General features: G+C 34.2%; 2 protein-coding genes across 2 annotated transcripts; one reads left to right on the forward strand and one right to left on the reverse strand.

Annotated features, from left to right (window-relative positions):
• The first annotated feature begins 210 nt into the window (after positions 1 to 210).
• On the forward strand, positions 211 to 3,937 carry LOC147405956 (COBRA-like protein 4). The gene is made up of 6 exons (XM_086433853.1): positions 211 to 509; positions 596 to 675; positions 1,350 to 1,806; positions 2,144 to 2,291; positions 2,389 to 2,666; positions 3,347 to 3,937. The coding sequence occupies exons 1-6, from the start codon at positions 359 to 361 to the stop codon at positions 3,625 to 3,627; spliced, it is 1,395 nt and encodes a 464-aa protein (XP_086289979.1). The 5' UTR covers positions 211 to 358; the 3' UTR covers positions 3,628 to 3,937.
• A 285-nt stretch (positions 3,938 to 4,222) lies between these two features.
• LOC147405957 (COBRA-like protein 1) lies at positions 4,223 to 9,232 on the reverse strand. Its single transcript, XM_086433852.1, has 6 exons — positions 8,970 to 9,232; positions 7,949 to 8,028; positions 6,761 to 7,217; positions 5,784 to 5,943; positions 5,412 to 5,689; positions 4,223 to 4,884 (listed from the first exon to the last, which is right to left on the reverse strand). Exons 1-6 carry the CDS (start codon positions 9,217 to 9,219, stop codon positions 4,592 to 4,594), a joined length of 1,518 nt encoding a protein of 505 aa, XP_086289978.1. The 5' UTR covers positions 9,220 to 9,232; the 3' UTR covers positions 4,223 to 4,591.
• Positions 9,233 to 24,046: the final 14,814 nt, after the last annotated feature.

Below are 24,046 nucleotides of genomic sequence, written 5' to 3' on the forward strand. Positions count from 1 at the left end.
CAATAAGACAGGGGCATTATGGTAATCATTCCTAGACATTTATCACGACCGACCAAATAGCCGTTAGGCTGTTATGTTCAAACCTCCCGCGTGTTTTTTTCCTTCCTTACCAAAGAGGCAAAGATGTTGCTTCAAGGCAGGAGAACTGAAATTTACAGGAAAAAAGAAGAAAAAACACATGAAGATATGAGAGAGAGTACCCAACAACCAGTTGGTAGTCTCTCTCTAGAAATCCTTCCTTCCCTGTTTTATGTCTCCATTCTTTCCGTGAATGTTACCACATACCTTTCCATGCAATTCTGACCATTACTTCACCCAAATTGTTTGCAGAAACCTGTGAATCCAGTGAAATTCAGGCATGGAGATCGACAAATCCGAAGACCCAATTCACGAAAATTCCATGAGAATAGAACCCAAAGATCTTCAACTAGAATGTCACCATTACCCACTCACAAAACTGAGATTACCCATCTCAGTTTTCTTCTTTTTCATGATCTTTTCTAATGCAGGTAAGGTCTAGTTCTTAATATCATTCACATTTTTTTTTTTTTTTTTGAATTTTTCTAACTTAACTCTCTTGTTTTTGTGATTTAAGCTGCCTATGATCCATTGGATCCGAATGGAAACATAACGATCAAATGGGATATTGTGTCTTGGACCCCAGATGGCTATGTGGTGAGTCTCTTTTCGTGTCGAAAATTATTTCCTTCTAGTATAACCCATGGTTATGATTTTTATTTCAGAATAAGATTAAACAACCAAAAGTAAGAATCTAAAGTCAACTCAAATACAACTTAGCATCAATGATCTTTGAAAGACTACGAAGAACAAATAAATGGTTCACTCAAAGAAACTTGAAAGCCAAGGGAAAAAATAAATTTCATAAGTTCATACAATATTCAGTATTGTAGATAACAGAAACATCTAAAAAATACCGAGTTGCATCATTGACTAATCTCGAGTCAACAAGATAACCAATGATACTTCTACAACTTGCAAACTCACAAAGAGTTGCTAACAAAAGGGGAACAAATGAGAATGAGAAGAAGAGATGATCAAATGTTTATGTGTGTATGGGATAGTGAAATACACCCAAAAAACCTTCAAATTTTCCAAAATGTGACCAACACAATAGTTGGATAGATTTAATTTAAGCATTGTTGGACTTGCCTTATAAAATATGCATGATTTTGGCCCTTCCTATAGAGATTAAATTCCAAAAAAATTATTAGACTCATAAGAATGGGAATTTTAAAGCACATAAGCATGCCCAATATTTTGCACTGGCACTGCAAGGCTCGAACTATGCGATTTTTAAGATAAATTCATAATTAAACATCATCTTTCAGGCAGTAGTGACGATGAACAACTTCCAAATGTACCGGCACATTATGAGCCCGGGGTGGACTTTAGGATGGACATGGGCTAAGAAAGAAGTGATTTGGTCAATGGTGGGAGCCCAAACAACTGAGCAAGGAGATTGTTCCAAGTTCAAGGGCAACATCCCACATTGTTGCAAGAAGAACCCTACAGTTGTTGACTTACTACCTGGAGTCCCTTACAACCAACAGATCGCGAATTGCTGTAAGGGAGGAGTGGTGGCATCGTGGGGACAAGATCCGTCAGCTGCAGTCTCTGCCTTCCAAGTGAGTGTTGGGCTTGCCGGGACTTCAAACAAGACGGTGAAACTTCCAAGGAACTTCACTTTGCTTGGTCCTGGCCCCGGGTATACATGTGGCCCTGCAAAAATTGTTCCTTCCACCACCTTCCTCACACCTGACCGCCGCCGAAAAACTCAATCTCTAAGTATGTTTCTAGTCTCTTAATTTCATTTCTACTCCTTTTTTTATTTAGAGAGCTGCTATTGGAATCCCAACTTTTACTTGTTATACCCCAATTAAAAATAAAGAAGATAATTGAATGATTGAAAATACTAAAAATTAGGGGTGCCAATAGCTCTCTTTTTTTTTTGGCTGGATTTTTAATTTTTGGGTTTAGGATTTTGTATGAACCTGATTATAATGTTCTGTAATATTTAGATTAACAAATTTAGTTCCATGCTCTTCTCTATGTGATTTCATAAAGAGCTTCTCCAAAAGTTTACAATTGTCGGTGGCTTCATTTTACTTCTTTGTGTGTGCAGTGACATGGAATGTGACATGCACTTATTCACAGTTCCTTTCAAGGAAGAACCCAAGCTGTTGTGTCTCATTCTCATCATTCTACAATGATACCATCACTTCTTGTCCCTCTTGTGCTTGTGGTTGCCAAACCAAAAACAACTGCATCAAGTAAGTTTTATCTAAAGCAATGTTTTCGAAACAATCTCACTCAACTCTCTCAGTTTTTCGTGAAAACATTTTTGTATAATGGTGCATGGTATTACAGAAGTGATTCGAAGCTTCTAAGTGTGGTGGGAGTCAACACCCCAAGGAAGGATAACACCCCTCTGCTGCAGTGCACGCATCACATGTGCCCGATACGGGTACACTGGCATGTTAAGTTCAACTACAAGGACTACTGGCGGGTAAAGATCGCCATTACCAATTTCAACTACCGGATGAACTACACACAGTGGACACTTGTTGCTCAGCACCCGAATCTCAACAATGTCACTCAAGTCTTTAGCTTCGACTACAAACCCCTAGTTCCCTACCAGTCCATAAGTGAGTTTACACAAACTTCACATAAGCACTTTTGCACTACACGTTCAAGTCCACACGCACAATTCAATAAAACTTACAAACACAATCTTTGTCTGCCATACGATGACATAAAATGGTCAAAGTACTTGACATTAAACTTAAGTTTTATTGTTTCATTTTCTGCGGAAAAAATTCCGTTTGATCAATCAAGATTGATAAACTATGAAGAGTCAAACAGAGAAAACAAAATAGAACAGGAGATTTACGTGGTTCAGCAAGATTGCCTACGTCCACGGGCAGTGATGATAATTCTTTTTTGATGAAAACTGCGAAAATACAATACATATTTAGGGTTTGTGAACTTGGAAAATATATATATATATGGTGTCTTAGGGCGAAACACGCATTTTCTATATATATATATATATATGGAGTCTTAGGGCGAAACACGCATTTTCTAAAGATGAAAATGCCCCCACAAGTTGTACAGACACCCAAAAAATCCCAATCCTGAGCCTGAAGGGGGCTTGCCGGTCTCCACTACACCCAAATATAACTCAAGTTACGACCATAAAACACCATCATTCACCCAAGATTTATCATGACCAAATTACCTCTATAAAGATGTAAGGTAAATTGTTAAAAAACAAAAAAAACCTAGCATAAAAATTCTGACTTCATCGCTGCAATTATATGAACAGATGACACCGGTATGTTCTATGGCATGAAATTCTATAACGACTTGCTAATGGAAGCTGGGCCGTTTGGAAACATCCAATCAGAGGTGCTACTCCAGAAGGACAAAGATACATTCACCCTAAAGCAAGGATGGGCCTTTCCGCGGAAGGTCTACTTCAATGGAGATGAGTGCATGCTACCCCCACCTGACAAATACCCATTTCTTCCAAATTCTGCCAACACAAACCCATTCAAATTCACAACATTGGCCACTTTGGTGTTTTATCTGGCTTATGTTCATTAATCTTTTTTAGAGTGACGGAAACATGAAGAAAACAAAGATTTTTGGATGTTTTAAAGGCAGAAAAAGATAATTGGTTTTGAAGATAGGAGCATTTTCGGCACGATAGCAAACTAGAATTACAGGTATACAGAACTGAAGATTTTTTCTAAGTGAAAATGTAGAAAGGTTGGGGTATTTCAGTTATGGAAATGCGTTATGCAAAAGATATAAGCCTGTGGAATGGAAAAAAAACAAAGTCCAAAAACTCTCTTATGTATTACTGTCCTTGATTTTTTGAAAGTTCTATAAATAATACTACCCTCTTCATCTATATTCCTGTTGTTAAAAACATGCAGAAGCATATAGGATTCAAAGACCCACATCTTTCACATGCCCGGTTGTCAATCCTGGCCATCCAAATATCATCAATCTTAAGATGCTCTAGTTGACAAGCATGCAGAGCATTCACATCAATATACAAGACTTCGACCTTTTGCCATACTATTTATGATAGTTTTAAAGCAATAACCTTCCGCATAGATATATTTTTCTTGTCTAAGATGTTATTCTATTAAACATAGAAGGAAATCATACATGAAATGGACATAAGAGTGAGTTCCAATTCTAAGATCAGCATCATATATAAAGCTCCAATTTTCGTGTGAAAAGTTCATTTCATTGAAATAACAACATTTCTAATGTGGTACCCTTATAAACAAGATGAGTTCATTCTATAAATCAAAATACAAATACAACAGCTACAGGTAAACAAATGGCAGTGAATTCAACCAGCCATACATGAACACAAATTGAGATTTTTTTACAGCAGGTTCTGAGCATGGTGCACCTGAACCCACTTTTATTGATGGAATCAAGACACAATACAGGCAAATCCACTCATTAGCTTGCATAAGCTTCTGTGATCTAAGCCAGTTGAAAATTTCAGAGTGACCCATAATTTCACACCATACCCTGAATATGTTTATTAGGTATAAGCCAATAAAAATGTCAAAGATGCCAAGAAAGCCACGATTGAATGAAGCAAAGAGATAATTAGTTGGGAACTAGCGTTTGGCAACCAAGGATATGCTTCTGGAGGTGGCATGACACAGTTATCACCATTGAAATAAATCCGTCGAGGGAAGGCCCATCCCTTGTCAAAAGTGAAAGTTGCCTTGTCTTTTCGGAAGAGTAGCTCAGACTGTACATTCCCAAGAGGGCCAGCTTGCATGAGTAAATCATTGTAGAATTTGAGACCCCATAGCATGGCAGTATCATCTGCGACACCAAATTCAAAATCCGAAATGATTTTCTTTTACTTCCTCTTCTTTTTTGAAATGTTTGGAAACAAAAAAGAGGAACACAAATTTTGAGTATCAGGTTTCATCCCCATTTTCTACACTTAGCATACTTGCCTACAAATTTGGATCTCCAGAGTGGAATATCAACCACATTATGCCGGAAAGCATAAATTTTTGCATTTAGGTCAAGCATGACCAGATGATTTTTCTTTGAGAGAATCTATTGCCACACCAAATTTTGCTAATGCCACCCCAATTCATATGTAAATCACCATAGAATTAGCACACATCTTGGGATGGCATTAGCAAAAGTTGGTTTGTTAATAGAAGCTCCCTTTTCCTTTTGGTGTGAGGCCGATCAATGGACAGTATGGACTCGCTCCATGGGTGTCATATGCACAGTGATGAGTGAAAACCTCATAGTATTGTAGCATAGTATTACAATTGTTTGCATATGAATTATACTGGAAAGAAAGGGCATAAAATCTCCAAGATAGAACTTACTTATGGAAGCATAAGGAGTCAACGACTTATACTTGAAACTGAAAATCTGCGTGAGATTGTCAAAATTTGGGTGTTGGACGACTAAGTTCCATTGAGTGTAATTCATCCTGTAATTGAAATTTGTAATTGTGATCTTCACCCGCCAGTATTGTTTATAGTTGAGCTTCACATGCCAGTGAACCCGGATTGGGCACATATGGCTTGTACATTGGACTAGAGGCGTAAAGCTATCTCTACCCGGACCTGAAATAGCTGAAGCTAAGTACGGCGAATCTCCTCTGTAAAAAAACCCGAAAAGAAATAACCTGTCATCATTTCCAAACCAAGAAGGAAATTTGACAAAGAGAAAATGGAGTTGTAAGAGAAACTTACTCTACACAGCTTCCCGGCAGACTTATATTATTTTGGCAGCCACACGTGCAAGTAGGGCAGGGAACAATTGTATCATTATAGAAGGAGGAGAGCGAGACACAACAAGTGGGAGTCTTCTGAGAGAGGAACTGAGAATAAGTGCAAGTAACATTCCATGTCACTGCAATAAGAGAGAGAGAGAGAGAGAGAGATGTTACAGGTTTCCATAATATGCTCTATCATTGTTTTTCAGTATATTCAAGACATTATCAATCATAGAAAAGAGAAAAGAACAATAATAGATCAATACCACATAGAGATCTTGTACCTTAGTTGCATACAAATGTTGTTTATTGAAAAAAAAAAAATGAAGATTATTACACAAGGATTATTTATGTTTGGAGATTTTTTTTATCGGTTTAAACTTAAGTTTTTTTTTATTTTATTTTTTGGATGGGTATGCTGGACTTGAACCCACAACCTCAAAAGTTGTTTTTCAATGTATCAAACCAACTGAGCAATGGGTCTAAGCCCAGAAATAATTGGATCCAATAGGACCCATTTGTACATGGAAATTTCTTCCCCATCTTTCCTTCTATCCTTCTTTTTCGCTATTCTTTTTTAAATAAGACCTTGTTAATCATAAAGAACACAAAGCACCATTTTTGGATGAAAAATTTGTGGTATACCCATCAATCAGTAACTTTGTGAAACAGCTCTAAATAACTGCTTTTACTTTTGCTTTTGTTTTATTTTTGTTGAAGTATTCACACACTACTTAGATAGTATTAATGCATTTTTAATATACGATCATACAGAGATGTTTGTTTTAAAAATCAAACCAAACCTAAGCTTAACGGAAATTTGTTCTTAATTATGTTTGATATTGAACCACCAATTTTCTGAAGTTTTTTTTTTCTTATCGAAATAAATGAAGGTAATTTAGCCCCCTGGTTGGAATTGCTCTAAGGAATCAAGAACTTCAGCAAACAACTTACTCATTGCTTGAGTCACTCTCCTTTGATCTGTCGTCGTAAATTTACTTGGTTTCACAACCTTTGCAGGTCCACATGTGTATCCGGGGCCCGGAGCTCTAAGTGTGAAATTCTTTGGCACTCTGACAGTCTTATTGGAAGTTCCAGCAGCACCCACACTAAGCTGGAATGAGCTTGCAGCAGTTGTAGGATCCTGGGCCCACGAATTGATTACTCCTCCTTTGCAGCAATTTGCGATCTGCTGATTGTAAGGAGTTCCTGGCAATAAATCCACAATCGTTGGATTCTTCTTGCAACAATGTGGGATGTTTCCTTTGAATCTTGAACAATCGCCTTGTTCCGTGGTTTGGCCTCCCATCATGCTCCATATCACCTCCTTCTTAGCCCACGTCCATCCCAATGTCCATCCCGGTGCCTGAATATGACGATATTGCTGGAAATTGTACATCGTAACAACAGCCTATCCCATTTCAATCAGAAGATGATAGAAAATTTAGACATGTGAGAAGAAGAAAATTAAATTCCAAAATTTTAAATAACTACAGTGAAGAAGATATGATCCATTAAAATGTAAACTATCATTCATAATCATGTTGAATTAAAGTGGTAAGTCGTGTTTTTTTAGTTTTCTTTTTTTCTTTTACTTGAAGCACTTGATCCGACCCGGAAGAAGCCGTTTAGGTATAAACAATCAGGATTTCTTCTCTTTCTTTTTTTTTTCCTTTTTTTACAAAGTATCAACAACCATGTTGGGACACTTGAAACATATAATGGAGCCATGGATAGAAACTAGAATTATTTAAATAGCTACATCATTGGCTGTAATACTCAAAATACTCAGTTTAATTTCCCTTGCAATCGATTCAAAGCTAAAAACATATAACAGGATACATGCATAATGAGATTGGAGTGTATAAAAAATTTATCTGGGACACACCGTGACCTTAATTAAACAATTGGAGTGCTCAAAAAACAGCTCAGTATAATCCATAAACTTGGAATTGCTTGATTGAATTTCAAATTGAATGGGAGTTGAGAATTTTATTAACTCGTCTTACGTCTAGTTCGAATTAACTAAAAATAAGATAGATTGACTTTTGATATAATATGACATGTATATGACATAAGATTTCCTAACGATCATTATTTTACTAAGGGCATGTACAGTTTACTAACATTCCATATACTTACAACATAACCATCCGGAGTCCAGCTCATGATGTCCCACTTGATTGTGATATTGCCATTTGGATCAAGTGCATCATAGGCGTCTGAGAAACCATAAACAAACAACGGCTAAAATGTCAATTGTTGAAAGCCCAAAACCCTATACATGTATAAATAAATATATATATATACTAATAGTCTTAATCTTATAAGATGCTCAAGTGCAAAATTAATTGTCTTTTTTCGATAAAAGGACCTCAAAACACAAATCCATGAGATGTAATTTTCTTCTTTGTTTTTAAACATAAGAAATCATACGTGCTAAAACTCTCATATAAATCCAAATCTCTTGTCCAACCCAACTTAAAACAAAAATACTTCAAGATCATCACAAAAACCTCTTCCCTTTAATCCAATCAAGAGATCAAAATACATTTCTTAGAAAAATCACATGCCAGAGTTCTTAAAACAGAAATGGGCTCTAAATTCTCAGATTAGTATCTTGTTTTCTATTATCACATTAACCAACTTAACTTACAGCTATATCTTAACTATACATACCAAGTCCAGTAACCCAGTTGTTAAACCTCTCAAGAGTCAAGAATAAGGGTGAAAATAAAATATTTTTGTAAGAGTATTAAGAAAATAATTTCCTAAATAAGAAAACAATGCAACAGAGAAGATTTATTTGTAGTTTACAACCAAAACACTTGATTAGGAAACAAAAATAGAGGAAGAAAAAGAAGTAGACCATTATCATCATCATCAAATCCCAAAATTCCTAATCCGTGAAGAAAGAGGTTTCAACCCAAATGAACATTAAAAATTAAAAAAATTAAAACGAAAACAAAATATTTAAATATTTAAATATTAAAAAAAAAAAAAATTGATCATGGGTACTGAATTACCAAAAAGTATAATAAACAATCCACCAAGCAAGAGAAGCCAAATTATAATCTGGGTATCAAAGGAAATGCTAACAAACCCCAAAACCCATTAAGATTTAAAAAAAAAAAAAACAGAATAAGTGATATTGGGCACCAACCTGTTAAAGAGAAACTTAAGCAGGAAAGGAAGAGCATGAGCAAAATGGTGAAACTAGGGAGCTGGGAAATGGATTTAAAGAGGGGGGAGAAAAAACCCATTTTTGTTGCAAATTTTTTCTGCTTCTCTTCTTTTGAGAGTTTGAGATGTGTAACTGAGGAAGAAGAGAGGAGAAAATTGAAGAGGTGAGAAAACGTGGTCAAGACTTCACAAACAGGGAAGGTGAACTTAAGAAGGAAGTAGACTAACATTTTTTTAGCTGTTTTTTGTCCTTTTTGTGGAAGGTGTGACATAGACTTCTTTCTAAATGCCCCTAGAAATCGGGTAACTTGTACACAAGCGGAGTGAGCATTTTCTCTCAAGATGCACCTCACTTTAATACAAGTTTTAAAGTTGGGAAAATTACTTAAAAGGACTCTTGTAGAAAGGCTTCTTTCTAAATAATCTCTCTAAGTTTTGCATGGTAGTTTGACAAGACATTTAGTAATTTTTTTCTTTTTTAGCATCTCATAGTGTCGAACTCCATACTTTTTTATTTAGTGTCGAGTTCACAATTTTTATTGTCGAACTCACCACTATTTAGTGTCAAATTCACCACTTTTTATTTACTATTGAACTCAACAATAGTAAAATCCACCCATTTTCAAATATTGAGTTATTCTGACTAAAATACATGAAAAGATCCATTAAAAACTTGAGATAACGACTTGTTTAAATGATTTCAACTCAAAAGAATCATTCTTGATCGATTTTCATCTAAAAATTAAGAAAAAAATTAGAAAAAAAAACCTTGAAAATGATTTCTTTTTTATTTAATCCTTCTAACAGACAAGAGTCTCCGAAACTCGATTGAGATGCTAAAAAATCCAATTTTTGGATGAAAATGATGAGTTTGAACGGTCAAGACATTCAATCATGAGAAATGGGAGAGATGAGGTCCAAAGACCATTTAAAAAGAAAAAATTTACTAAATTTCCTACCAAGCAATCGTCGAAACTTACGAACTATTAAAAAAGAAACCCTTCCGCGAGGGTTCTTTAAACAAGTCTCTTTTAAAAGTTTCCAAAATATACTCTTTTCTCGATCACAATTCATTCCCAAACACAATTTGTAACAACGATTCATTCCCAAAGACATTTTCTCGCAAAATGCACCTCACTTTAATACAAGTTTAATTGCAATTACAATTCATTCCCAAACACAATTTGTAACAAAATTAACAAATCAACAATGATACACTCATAATTTAGAAGATTTAGAATTTTAAACTATTTCAAGAAAACAAATATCTCTAGTCTTAATTAGACGAACTTTTGATTAGAGAATCTGTTTTTCTATTATTATGTATGCATTTAGAGTATTTTACAAAAATCTATCTAATGGCAAATTCGACGTTTGATAAATAAAAAAAACATCGAGCTTGGAGCTTAAAGCATTGACGCTTAAAATGAATGATGAGTAGAAAAATCTAAGGATTTTGGCTAGAGGTTGAAGACGAGAGCATTTGAATCTCTTTTTTTACTTTTTTTAAATGAAACTCATCTCTTAATTTTAGTCAAACTTTCTTAAAGTCAAATATCTAAAGAGGAAATCTAACTTTTTATTTTCTAGGAAACATCTAAATCTATCATGGGATCTTAACGTGGGTGATGCCCCTAGAAGAAAAAAAGAAACACTTGTTATGAAGAAAATGAATAAAGCATGGGTATCACGCTGATCACTGTTTGGATGGACCATGATCCAACTTGAGCTTTGTTCAAACCTCTATGTTGAGATGCATTGATAATTTATCTATTTCTTTGTCAAAGTCTATACAAGTTTGTATAAACCAGGTTGGAAGTTGGAATTGGAATCGCTTCTGGATTTTATCTTTTAATATTGAAACTTGATTTGGACTATTTGTCTGCTTTAATATGGGATACAGTGTTCAGCCAACTCATACGCGTGATACATGTTGTCCAACGCAGACGACAAAATTGACTTTTAGATTATAACTCAATTTGATATATAATAAGGGGGAAATTAAGGGTAAATTACATTTTGATCCCCTGTAATTTAGTATAACTCCATTTTGACCCTCTAATGTTTTAATAATTACACTTACCTCCCTTTTTACTGACAGGGTTACCATTAAGATATTATTTTACTCTTTTACCCTTTTATTTTACATTATTTTTTATTTAAAAAAAAAAGTTGTAAAACAAAAGTTAAAATGTCTTCACCTAAGCATTCATTCATTGAATCCATTTTTTCACAGGCATATTTTTATTAATAAAAAGGAATAACATTTTAAAAAGGAGAAAATGGTCTTTATAATAAAAGAAAGCTAATAGTGAGGCTGACGGCAATTTGACGGAAGGGGTGTAAGTGTAGTGTTTAAATAACTATAAGGGAGGTAAGTGTAAGTATCAAAAATTCAGGGGGCCCAAATGGAATTATGACAAACTATAGAAGATCAAAGTGTAATTTACCCTAAAAATAATTATGTATTTTGCTCAAACTACTGGGTTAATTATGTTATATATATATATATATACATTTACAAAAATGGTCATGTATTGATGAATTTACTTTTATGCCTTTGAATTGGATGTAGCTCACACTGAGAGTTATTATTGGCACCTCAACTTTTATTTATCACACCCCAATTTCTTATATTATTTATCACACGCTAATTAACTATTAAAATGCACTCTTCAAACATTACCAAGGTTTGAGTCAAATTACAATTTCAACATTACAAAACATTTTAACATTCGTTCAAATAATTTCAGTAGTTTACAATTACGATTAGACTTATTTAAAATTATAAACCCAAAAAATAAAAATAAAGCCAAAAATTAAAAATGAGAGAGCTTCAATTGGCACTCCAACTTTTACTTATTTTCTTTATTTTTAATTGGGCTGTAATAAGGAAAACTTGGGGTTTCAATAGCAACTCTCATAAGTAAATACCAAATGCGATTGTGCATCAGAAAATTATTTTGAAAGAAAAATAAATTATGAAGTTGCACATATGATTATTTTCATAAATATTAAAAATGGACTGATTTCGATAAGAGAGTTACATTGTAACATCAACTTTTACTAAAGTCACACCAATTACTATGTGCAATTCTTAGCTGATATTTACATAGGGATTGGTGTGGCATTAGTAAAACTTGGAGTGGCAATAGCAGCTCTCTTTCAATAAATAAAAAAATTAGAATACTTGGCTATATTTAGAAAACACGCTATTATAAATGATTAATCACATGAGGCAGTTTCTAAATGTTTTGATTTTTTTTTTAAATATTTATAATTTAATATCCCCAAATTAATTTGGTACAAAAATGCTTAGGGAATTTAATGTGGTAAGACCTCAAATCCTTGCATTTTCTCTACTAAAAGATTTAGAAGACTATTTATATAGATTTACGAGGCAGACCTATCTCTTGCAGTTTTATTACAAATACTCCCTTGGTTACTGAACAAACCTAACTTTATGAAATAGGCTAGCATAACTAACTTAATAAGATTTCAAATCTTACAGAAGGTCTTTGGGTTCACATGGATAATTAAATTGACAATCTAACGTCATAACCTTTAGATTTCATGAAAAAACTCAGATTTGAACAAAACAAAATTTTATATATATATATATATATATTTTAAGCTTGATCTTAGCTGTTGAACATAAATGATCACCGAACTCCCAAATTTAAAATGAAAATTCAACACTTTTTTCTTTTAAGTTAGAATTTTGTCCTTAATGACCTTGTGACATCAGATCATGTTTTTGAATGTCACAAATTGATGTAGTTAGATCCACTTCAAGGTTGTTAAATAACAAATCGACCTCATCATTTTGAAGTTTATAACGTGAATCCCCACTCCAAGATTTGCTAGGTAACAAACTTGTCATAATAAGGTTTGATGGGTAACAAACTTCATAAAGTAAGGTTTTCTTGGAGTTGTTAAAGCTCCAAGGGGGTTTTGTAATAAAAAATGCAACAATCAGTTTTGCCGTGTAAATCTCTCAAGATATAAATAATACTTTTTCAACTTCTTAACAAATGTTTTTTTATTATTATTTACTTTTAAATAACAAAATTATCCTCCAACTTCATTAATGTCCATATCATACATTTTTTTAAGTATTTTAAAAACACCTCCTATAAAATTAGTGATATTAAGTTTATCCCCTTACAAAATATAAGATTAAGCTTATGCCCTTGATTCTTTAAATACTTAAATTACTAAATCAAAATTTGAAAAAGATTAAAATTCCACTTTTAAATCATCAAGAAAAAATAATATTGACTTAAGGTCAAGGGGGTAAGTCTAATCTTACATTTTGCAAAGAATAAATTAATATCACTAATTTTAATAGTGGGTGTTTTTAAAATTCATTATTTTTTTATCAGCAAAATTAATGCCCCGCCAATTCTTATGTAAATCACCAAAAGAATTCCACAAAGTTGTTGTGGATATAAGAGACGCACTGAGAATTTGTCTACTTCTCCTTGAAAGTCTTTGCAGGTATGTATCAGCCTGGTTGGAAATTGGAATTGGACTTGTAAAGCTTCTGGTTTTAATCTTTTATTATTCAAGCTCGCCTGATGTTTTAGTTTGGACCATTTGTCACTCTGGTTTAAAATATGGGTTAGTGTTTAGCCAGCTCATACGCGTGACACGTCGTGTCAATCTCACTGGTAGAATTAACAATGTCCCGTGTGTCCTACGAAAAGGACCTCTTACACATACCCGCACTTATAAAGACAAAATTGTCTTTAGATTATAGATTTACTTAATATAAAAAATTATTCTAAATAATAATGTATTTTGTCGAAATTTCTAAACCAATCATGTACTTGTTGGAAAACAGAAAAAACTTTGAAGCTGACATGCCGCTTCAAAATTTGGAAAGAACCCTCTCAATTGAATTACAAGTGACATTTTCAAGGCGGCATTCCAATTTTTTGTGAAAATGTAGGGGTGTAAAATTAATTCAAAACGTCACGTGTCTTGTAATGAAGAGTATTTATAAATCAATAAAGTTGAACAAGTATTCTTGAAAGAGAGGAGGGGGGGGGGGAGAAGGGGATAGTTCCTCTATAGGTCGTTTTCTTATATTATTTGCGTAAATATGATATTTTTGAATTTGAAGATCTCTACTATTTGGATTTGGAATCACCATTATTCTTTTTTAGAAAATGGTGTAAATGGGCATTTGAAAAATAATTTTGAAAATCGTTTTTGATTTATAGTGACTGTCGTATGAATAAATATACTAATCTACCTAAAATCTAGGTAAGGGGGTTCATTTTAAGAAATAGGAAAGGTGCTAGACATCCTATTCCCTCTACCATAGGTAGTAATCTTAGGAGTTGGTCATTTTTCGAAAATAAGAAGAAAAGTTAATAAAATTCAATTTTGTACTCTCGAGTGCGAGGGACTTCAATTTCGACTTAAACCAATGAAAGCTTCCTTATTAAGAAAGGAGCTCTACTATGATCCATGTCTTTGAACACATTTTCAAAATAATGGGCTAATCGGTCAATGGTCATTTTCATAAGAAAAGGGCCCAAAGTCTTAATCTCAAAACGTTTTGTGGTGAGAGCAAATTGTGTAAGAGTTTTAAAAAGAATTATTTTGGTGGGTGAAAATTGTCTTCAACCCCTATCATTTTGATCGAGTTGAAGCCCAATCTATCGGGTGTAGGTGAGGATGTACATTGCATCTTAGGGTTATTGTAAAAATAAAATTAAAGAAAAAATGAGAGAAGTAGAAAAGGGAAAATGAAATGGAGAGAATGGGGGAATGTATTATTTTTCTTTTTTTTTTTGTCCGTACTATACCTTGTTCTTGCTTCTTCTTCTTTGTATTTTTGAAGTATTTTTTTTTCTTTGTCTTGACTTGAATAACTTGTAATGTAAAACTTGAAGTTGATGGACTTTTTTGTTAAGAGTTGAGTGGGTTGAAGTAGTGAGTTGAGAAATTTCTTTTAGAAATTAGTAAAGATGAAAGTTGAGTAATGAGAGAGTTGAGGCTTAATAGGGGGTTCAACTCTTGGGGGTTTGTGAGAGAGGGAGATTTTATAAGATTTTGAGGTGACTTTTAGAAGTAGGATGAGGTGAAAGTATGAAATAATGGAGAATAGCATGAGACATATGGGTGAGATGTAGGGGATTTGAGATTAGGGGACAGGCATACATGGAGAATGGTGTAAATGAGTTATATTTTTACTCAAGTGGGTTGAATCTTTCAACCCATATGGATTAAGTGTTAGGTACGGTTAAGGGGTGTGGGTGTTTATTAAAATAATGGTTATGTAAGGAGAGTAGTTGTTGATATTTTGGGAGGGTGGAGGAGATGATGACATATGGCAAAGAGGTATGGGGGTGTATATTAGGTGAGTTGATTAGGGAGAAAAGGTGTAGGATTTAACATACCGAGTAAATTAACAGATTTTGTGGAAAGTGGCTACCCAAGCATGGGGTCTGACAATATTAGTCTTTTGAATTCCTCAACCTCGTGGCACGGAGTTCGTTTGAGGTCTCAAATTTATAATGATTTGATAAATTTTGAAATCAGAGTTTTCCAAATTATTTTGGCGATTTGAAATTGACTTTGCAAAAAATGTTGTTATTATTTATTTATTTATATTTATTATTGGGGTCTATTGATAGAGTATAGAGTATACGAGGTTGGTTAAGGCATTGTGTACGGACTAAAACATATTTTTTTCGGTCTGAACACAATGTACGGACTGTGCTGATTTTGTCCATTCCATGCATGATGTATAGACTAGAACATTTTTTAAAAACTAAAAAATGGGCGACCTTCTCACTTAACCATTTTCGTTTGATCTTCCTATTTGCTTATCTAGTTCTTCGATTATTGACGCATTTTTGGTGGCGGTTCTTGGTCGAACATGGTTCGAGCAAGTAGATCAGTCGGGTGTGACGAGGTTGGACTTGGGTGCTCCAGGATTATTTGCTACATTCTTTAATTCTTTTTCTTGAATAGAGGTTGGTTCGTCTTCACTTCTTTAGGTTATTTTCTTCTTTCTTTGAACAACTTTTATCGAATGCCCACATTTCCTTTGAACATGATGTGATGAACACGAGTTCTTTCTTTTCATATATTTTTGTTTTGTTCTTGTTTTTGTTATTTTTTTGAAGACCTTTATCATATGCCCATATGTTATATCGACCTCTGCTTTTTTATTTATGCTTACTTCATAAGATCTATTTTGAATGGTGGGACAAGTTCTTTGGGTATAGGTGCAACTAAATTGAAATGGCACTTAACTTTGCGATGGGTAGGTGTGATTGGGTATAGGTGGTTATATGGGAATTGAGTCAGGTTTATAATGGGTCTTAGTGAAAACATTCATTTTTCGCACTGGCCCGATTAATCAACTTGTCAACCCGATTGCGACGGTTCTCAATGATGGATGAATATTTTAATATTTTTTATTTGTTACTAGATGTATTTCTAAAGTTCGGATGAGATATTTCAAATAAGCAAAACTTTAGAAATCATGCTATGCTAGAAAAATATGACCCAAAATATAAAAATCTTCATTTTCAAACAAAAAGAAGTTTTACGAGAAAAAATCATAAAAAAATGATCAAATTATCAAAATACCCCTGATATCAAAACATCCCTAGAGGGTATATTACGCTTAAGAAAATCCTTTCAAACACATAAAACAACAAATTAAAATAAAATAAACTGTTTTGCCAATTTCCACAAAATTGGATAAAATTACAAAAATGCCCCTCATAAGGTCTACAATCATTTCACCCCAAAAACCCATAAGTGACAAAAATCAATACTCTCATTAAAATTCTTATGAAAAATTATTTTCAAAACATTTCAAAATATCGAAAATCAACCTCTCAAACCCTTTGAAGGCAAAATGATAATTTTTCAAATCCTAAAAATAAAAAATCTAAAACTAATAATTAAAATCTTAATTAACGTAAAGTGAAATCTTAATAAGTTCAATTAAAATTTTTGAACAAATAAAATCAATTAATTAAGCTCATGGGTCAAATTCTAAGTGGTGGTCCATTTATTTAAGTGGGGCCCACATGATATTTTATAAAGAACCCTCCATCGGGGGTATTGAAGTATTAAAAATATGATTTAATAAACAACCCTCCATTGAGGGATTCTCCAAAAAATTTAAAAATTATCATTTTACGTAAGTCAAAATTCAAAATTTAAAACTTTAATTAAATCCTAATTTAAATAAGTTAATCTTATCTCTAAGTGACCTAATTCCAAATCTTAATCGCCCAAAAACTCTTTAAAAAGGAGCTTTTACCACCTAAATTCGGAAGTCAAGAAAAATCATAGGAAAGAGATACCAAAAACTCTCCTAAGACTCCCCAAAAAACCTAAATCTGAAGCCTCAAGTCCATACCTAACACCCAAATCCTATATTTTTACCTAAAAAACACCTTGAAAAGCTAGAAAATATTTAGATCTAGGAGAAGAAAACTTCATCTCGAAGATCGGAAGTAGATCTAGCGACGAAGAAAAAAGTGGAAAGATTCACACGAGGAACGCTCTCCACCAGTTCTGAAAGAATCGACCGTCGTAATCACCAAGTAAAGAAAGTAATTTTTTTTAATTTTAAGTCATTTTTTCTTGCAATGTAAAATCTTTGAAAAAGTAGAGACCGGTGTTCATTGGGCAGGATTGGTGCCTAACACTTTTCAATCCAGTAATGTGATTCTCTGACCCATTTTTTTTAGTTCAGTATTTTTTATCCGTTTAGAGTCATGTTTCAGTTCTTAGATCGTAAAATTAGGTAGCGACTCCCAAAAAATAAAAAGTAGATTTACACTTGCGGATCGAAGGTGCTTTCACTTAGGTTTTTGGATCGTCGAATAAATTGATTTGGGCCATGCGTAGGTGATTTTTGTTGAGTATTCGAATATGTTGGATCAAGTCGAGGTAGGCATTTATGGGTTTGGGGACAATGATAAGTGGATGAGTTCGTTGATGCAGTCATTGGAGGGGATAAGAATTTTGGTTTCAATCAAGTTCTTAAATTGGTTTATTAGGTTTGGAATGACGTCAAGATTGAGTTGAGGAGGTTTTGAGTGGGTCTCTTTGGGTTTGAGTTGGTTTTGAAACCAAAAGCTTAGTTAGGAATTTGGTTTGGTTTGTTAGAGAGGAGTTTGGGTTCTTGAAATGGTTTTAGGTTAGGCCTTGGTTTTTTATTATTGTCGGGTTGGCTCGGGTGTCGGATTTAGTTCTAGTATTCAATTGATATTTATTGAACGGTCAGGTATCTATGTAGATGGTGTGTACTTGACGAAGCAGAGTGACTCTTATTGGTGAAGATGAAGGTAGACTTGTCATGAGAACACGGTATTAGCACTACGTTTAGGCACCACTTATAGAGGAGGCAACCCCTTTTGATGAGTCTTCGATGAGCAGTTCATCATTTGGAAGTGAGACTAAGGCTAATATTTCGTAGCATCGACCCACTGCTCAACATGGTAGAGGTGGTAGAGTTGAGAGTACTGTCGGTAGAGACGTTAGAGGTGATAGAAGCCGAAGTAAAGGAGTAGAGGCTCTGCGTACCGTGATTCTTGTTGATGTTCAAGAGGGAGTGTCCGATACCCTTCTCTTGCCCGGGTTGAGTGGCCACATTTTCATGTACTTGCGGATGGACGTGTTGACATACTATATTTTCAATAGCTTTAGGGGCAGTTAATAGACGTTTATGACCGAGTATGCCCTTTTTACCAAGGATCTAAGGGGATAATTCACTAAGGTTGGCTTCTAAATGTTCTTAAATACCCTAATTTCTGGTCGGATCATCATATCTTTTTGGTGATGGTGGAGCGGTGGTTTTTGACTACACACATTTTTTATATGCCTAAGACTAAAATCGACATCAAGCCTTCTGACTTTGTTGCCATCACCGGGATCACGATAGAGGGAGAGCCCATCTTTTCTCACATGCTCGTGATTGAGAAGATTGTAAACCTGATTGGGGTTCCCTTCATACCAGCTATCGAAGTTGGCAAGCTGCACCGTCTAAGCATGCGATTTCTCTGGACGACGTTGGGTCATCGGGGTCACTCTGTCCAATGAGGAGATGATGATTTTATTATTGTAATGCCCAAGTTTTTTAATTCGTATCTCGAGAAAATCAAATATTGAAATTTTGATAAAATTCTATAAGTGGGACTTAGGGTAAAACTTTTGTTGTTTTGTTCATTTTTAATGAAATCTGATTTCATTGTTGGATTTAAAATAGTTAAAAAACATACTTTAGCCTGTAAGCAAACTCAAGTTCGAGTTTGAACGGAAAAGTTACAAAATACTTGATTTTTGTATTGGACGAAGTTTAAAAAGGTAAATTTTTTTTAGAACAAGAATTGATAAAATCTGATCGCACCATTAGGTCTGTGACAAAAAATTATAAAAAATGGAATATTCATTCATCAATTTTTGAGCTTGAAAAATCAATCTATCGCCAAAATGGAAATAAATAAAAAAATGCCAAATTTATCCCTCAAATCCTTTTTAACTCTTTTAAGTCATTATCTTCGCCAAACAAAACCCAATTGACAGAGGCGATTTGGAACCTAAGGGTTTCAACCCTCTTTGCATCAAGATCCATTTCAAACAAAACCTTATTGATCATTGACGAAGAAGAGAAAGTTGTCGGCATCGACGAGCTCTACAACCTTACCACCTTTGATCCTCGATTTCTTTTCTCTTTCTCCATTCTCTATAAAAAAAATCAGTCACACCTCGAGTGGGTTTCGAAATATTCCACATGAGGTTTCATCTACTTAAAGTCTAATTCGTTCTCTATCGAAGAAGGAAAGAGAATGTCATCATCAAGATCTTTGCAAACCACCTGATCATTTTGCGCATCAACAACATCCAACCTCGATTCCTATGTTGATTCACCTCAATTTCCATGTTTTTCCTTTAATTCCAGTAACCACAATTTTGGTAGAGGACTTACAATTCTTATTGGTAATCGTAGATTTCAAAAATGCTTTTAGGATTTTTATAAATCTTTCGATTTCATTTCAAAATGTAGGATTTTCTTTGTTTATTTCAAATTCATAAAAAAATATACGTGTTTGATGTGTTTTAATTGTGTTTTTCACAATTGATATGTGAGTGGGGATAATGTGTCGAAGAACTAACGAAGAACTCAAAAAATTGGACGAAAATCCAATTTTTGGATAATCTGTCAAGTGTTGTCGGTAGCACTAGCGGTGCCATCACCAGCTACCGTTAGACCCAATTTTGGCAGTTGGTTCCATCTCTCTACTTGACTAAATTTTTGGTAATTTTCAGTTTAAATGATCAAAATGATTTTCAAAGTTTGAAAAATGAATTAATATTTAATGAACGTATATGGAGTTGAAAAATATCAGAAAAAGAATTTATGTTCGAAAAGTGCCAATACCAAAAAAAGGGGGAAAGAGGGATGAAATGGTAAAATATCATAATCACACCCGAGGGGTGATATTTGCATTTTACATAGTGATGCTATGTGTAGGTTGATGGACATATATTCAGGGTTAATTTACTTTTTAATGTTACGAGGTGACTTGCATGTTTATTTACTTTCTTTTAATGCAAGGTACTAGTTTAATTTATGTACTGTTATTTAATTTAGGCCAGGTGGTCATAATTGCATGGTAAGAAATTGAATATCCATTATCATAACTATAATATTAATTTCTTAATTATTTTCAAAGAAAAATGACATATATATATATAGGGAGCGGTTCAACAGCCCCATCATGGTGCTCCATATGGTGCCACGCATTTTTCAAAACATGGGTTACGAGCTTTGGAATGAGCTGATTTTTTGTGAGGATGATCTCTATGATGAGGAGATCATACTCACCAAAACTCAGCTCATTCCAAAACTTCTAACTCCGTCAAAAGTGATTTACAAAAATTGGACGGTCCACGATTCTTCAACTTGTAAACTAGGGTTAGAAGTTTCAAAATGAGCTAATTTTTTGTGAGGATGATCTCTTCACCGTAGAGATCATTTTCACAAAAAATCAGCCTATTCCAAAACTTGTAACCCCATCAAAAGTGATTTACAAAAAATGCGTGGCACCATATGGGGCACCATAAGGGGCTGCTGAACCACTCCCATATATATATATATATATAGTGAATTGTTAAAAAACTTGTAAATACTTGAAGGGATAGTTCGTCATATCATCCAGAATAATATATTATCCTAGGATGTACATTAGAATAACCAAGCTCATACGTGGTATAGGACACATATGAGAGTGGAGTCAAGTAGAATTCAAGTTTATTTTTTTCTACTTTTTTAATGAATTTGTAATGTAAAGGTGGTCGTACACGAATGAGGATATATAATAGGAATCATGTGCACACCTAATAAGTATAAACGAAAATGACTAGTCAGTGATCACTAACAGTTTAGAGTAGTCGAACGTCTTGACACGTTGAAAAGAAACTCATTGCTTACGGTCTTGTCAAACAGCCAACCTAAGCTAGAAAAATGATTACCAAAATGTGGTAAGTTACCGCAAGCGTCCACAAAATCAAGAACTAACGGCGCGATTCCACATTGGTGAATTATTGGAAAATCATGTCCCGACCGGGAGCTATCCAGTCGTAAAATCTCAACTCTCTAATTTCACTACTTCACCATTGTGTATTATGTATCTGTTGTATTATGTTGAATTATAAAATAAAAAGCATGTTTACTATTTCAATTTTATCAATTAGAATTGTATTAAAAGGAAAATGTTATATTATGAGTAATGTTAATTGATATAATGTAAATTTTAAATGCTTAGTTGCTCATTTTTTACTATATATATTAGTTAATCATAGTTTATCTTGTAAAACTCTGCATGTTTTAAAATAATTGAGAATGTTTATTCGTTCATGCTAGGAGAGGTTATTAGTAGGAATTGTTTGTGTACCTACTAGGTAATCATTATTACTCATACTTTTTTTTTTATTTTTTAGTTTCAGGGCCTGTAGTTGCCGAGACAAGTGTAGAGCTAGTGAGTGAGAATCTTTTGGTAGGTCACATAAACGACCAGAGTTCATTACCTAGTGAGCATTGGGGCTATACCTACTAGCCGCATCAGTCCATCCAAATTGTATTATAGATTTTGGGTTGAGTGTTAGGACTATGTTAGTAAGAGGGCATTTTGTAAATCTTATATATTTTTACTCTTTTCGTACTCTGATCTACCTTACGTTATTAAATGTACCTAGACTTTCGCTACTTGTTCATTTTTTTTGGTATTTATATATATATATATATATATATATATATATATATGCAAGATATTGTGTGTATTGGTTTAGCAGGTTTTTGAGTGTCATGAAATGCTAACATAAATAGAAGAAATCATGCCGAAATTTCAAGATGTCACTCAGTACTTCGAGATTTGACATAAGACTTTGTATTAGTATTTTGGGGGGCGTCACAGCTATAGTCTTCTATCTCATCTTCATCTACCTGTTAGAAGCTACTTTCTCTTGGAGGATGATTCAACGGTGATGTCATGGTTTCTACACCTCCTCTAGGATATCGACCGTGTTACCAGCAACAACTAGGGGAGTCTTATTTATGGTACCATCTTAGGTGGCCTACACCAGGTCGTAAAGAGTATCGCTTCTCTTCGCAGCAACAAGATTTCTACCGAATTCTTCTGGCCATTCATTAAGGTACGTTCTATCTCGAGACTTATGTTTCGAACCTTGCTTTATTTGCCCATTAATCTGATTTTTTTCTTTTTTCTCTAACTTTTTTTTCATGTCCACTTCCCTTACTACCCCCCCCCCCCATTATGTGCCATCTCGACGAGAGATGTCCCCTTGGCGCCTTTTGGGCAACCTAGGACCTTTGCACAATCAAGAGCAATTCCTGTAGTACTTGAGTTCATTTTGATCAATGTCATCTTCATTAAGTGAGCATTTTTTTTTGCTTGGTAGAATTAGACTCTTTATTTGGGACTTAACAACTGAGTCTTTCTGGGTCATCTTGGTTTGAGACTTACAATCATTGGTTTTCTTGTTGGATTTGGTAGTAGTTGTTTGGATAGGCTGTCAGGTCTAGCTTGTGATCTTGGCAAACTGACGCTAATATGGGGAACTTTACTTTGGTTCCAAACATTAGGCTTACAATTCTATCTCATCGCTAATTGAAGTTCTTTTTTCTTCTCATTCATATCAGCAATGTCCTTTTTCATGGGTCTGAATCTGAGATCTGAGTAATACATCGCCTTGAACTTGGTCATCTCCACATCTATGAATGAAACATCTAGAGATTGACCAAAAGGGATTAGATTTTCTGTCAAGATCGATATCATCATCTGCCAGAGTTTCTAAGGGATGGATATTTAGGGCCGATTCAATATAGAGTAACACTCTCGTGACTATCATGCATTTACACATTACCATAATGTTTAGTAGTTCTATGTGTCATCATCATTCCTGAATGAATTCATTCTTGGTGAAGACAATTGGATTGGGGGTCATAATTTATGCCATTGTCTACTCTAATTGTGCTGGTGAAGTATTTGTAGGCACATGTGACTTACCTAAAACTTTTAAGAATGTTTTTTAATGCTCTTCTAAACTCTGTAAGAGACCCAAGATCCTGATCTGAGCTGGAGTTTTGTTCTCCACTATCTTAAACTCACTTTTATGGATGAGTCTGATGAAATCTATCGGCTTTTTATCTCATACTTTGTCTTTCTTCTTCTCTGCCTCTTTCTGTCCTTCCATGTTGTCTTCGACTACCTTATCCCTCCCTTTTTTCTTTCCTCTTTTTTTCATAATCATTCTCCTTCATTGTTTCTTTATTCTTTTCTTCTATCTTTAATGTCTTTTTCGATACTTTGTGGCACCTCTTTGCCTTGGTCATATGACCAATATCAACTACCATAACCCTCATCATTGTCTCTACCCTTGCCAAGGTGAAGATGTTCGTCTCATAGCTTCATGAAACAACCTGGTTAGAATTGTATGGGAAGGGTTTAGGCAAAAGTGTGGTTATTAGGAGTGGTTCGAGTTTTACGTGAA

The sequence above is a fragment of the Akebia trifoliata genome, chromosome 3, assembly GCF_017979445.1.
Source record: "Akebia trifoliata isolate Shusen 1 chromosome 3, ASM1797944v1, whole genome shotgun sequence".
NCBI classification, from domain to species: domain Eukaryota; kingdom Viridiplantae; phylum Streptophyta; class Magnoliopsida; order Ranunculales; family Lardizabalaceae; genus Akebia; species Akebia trifoliata.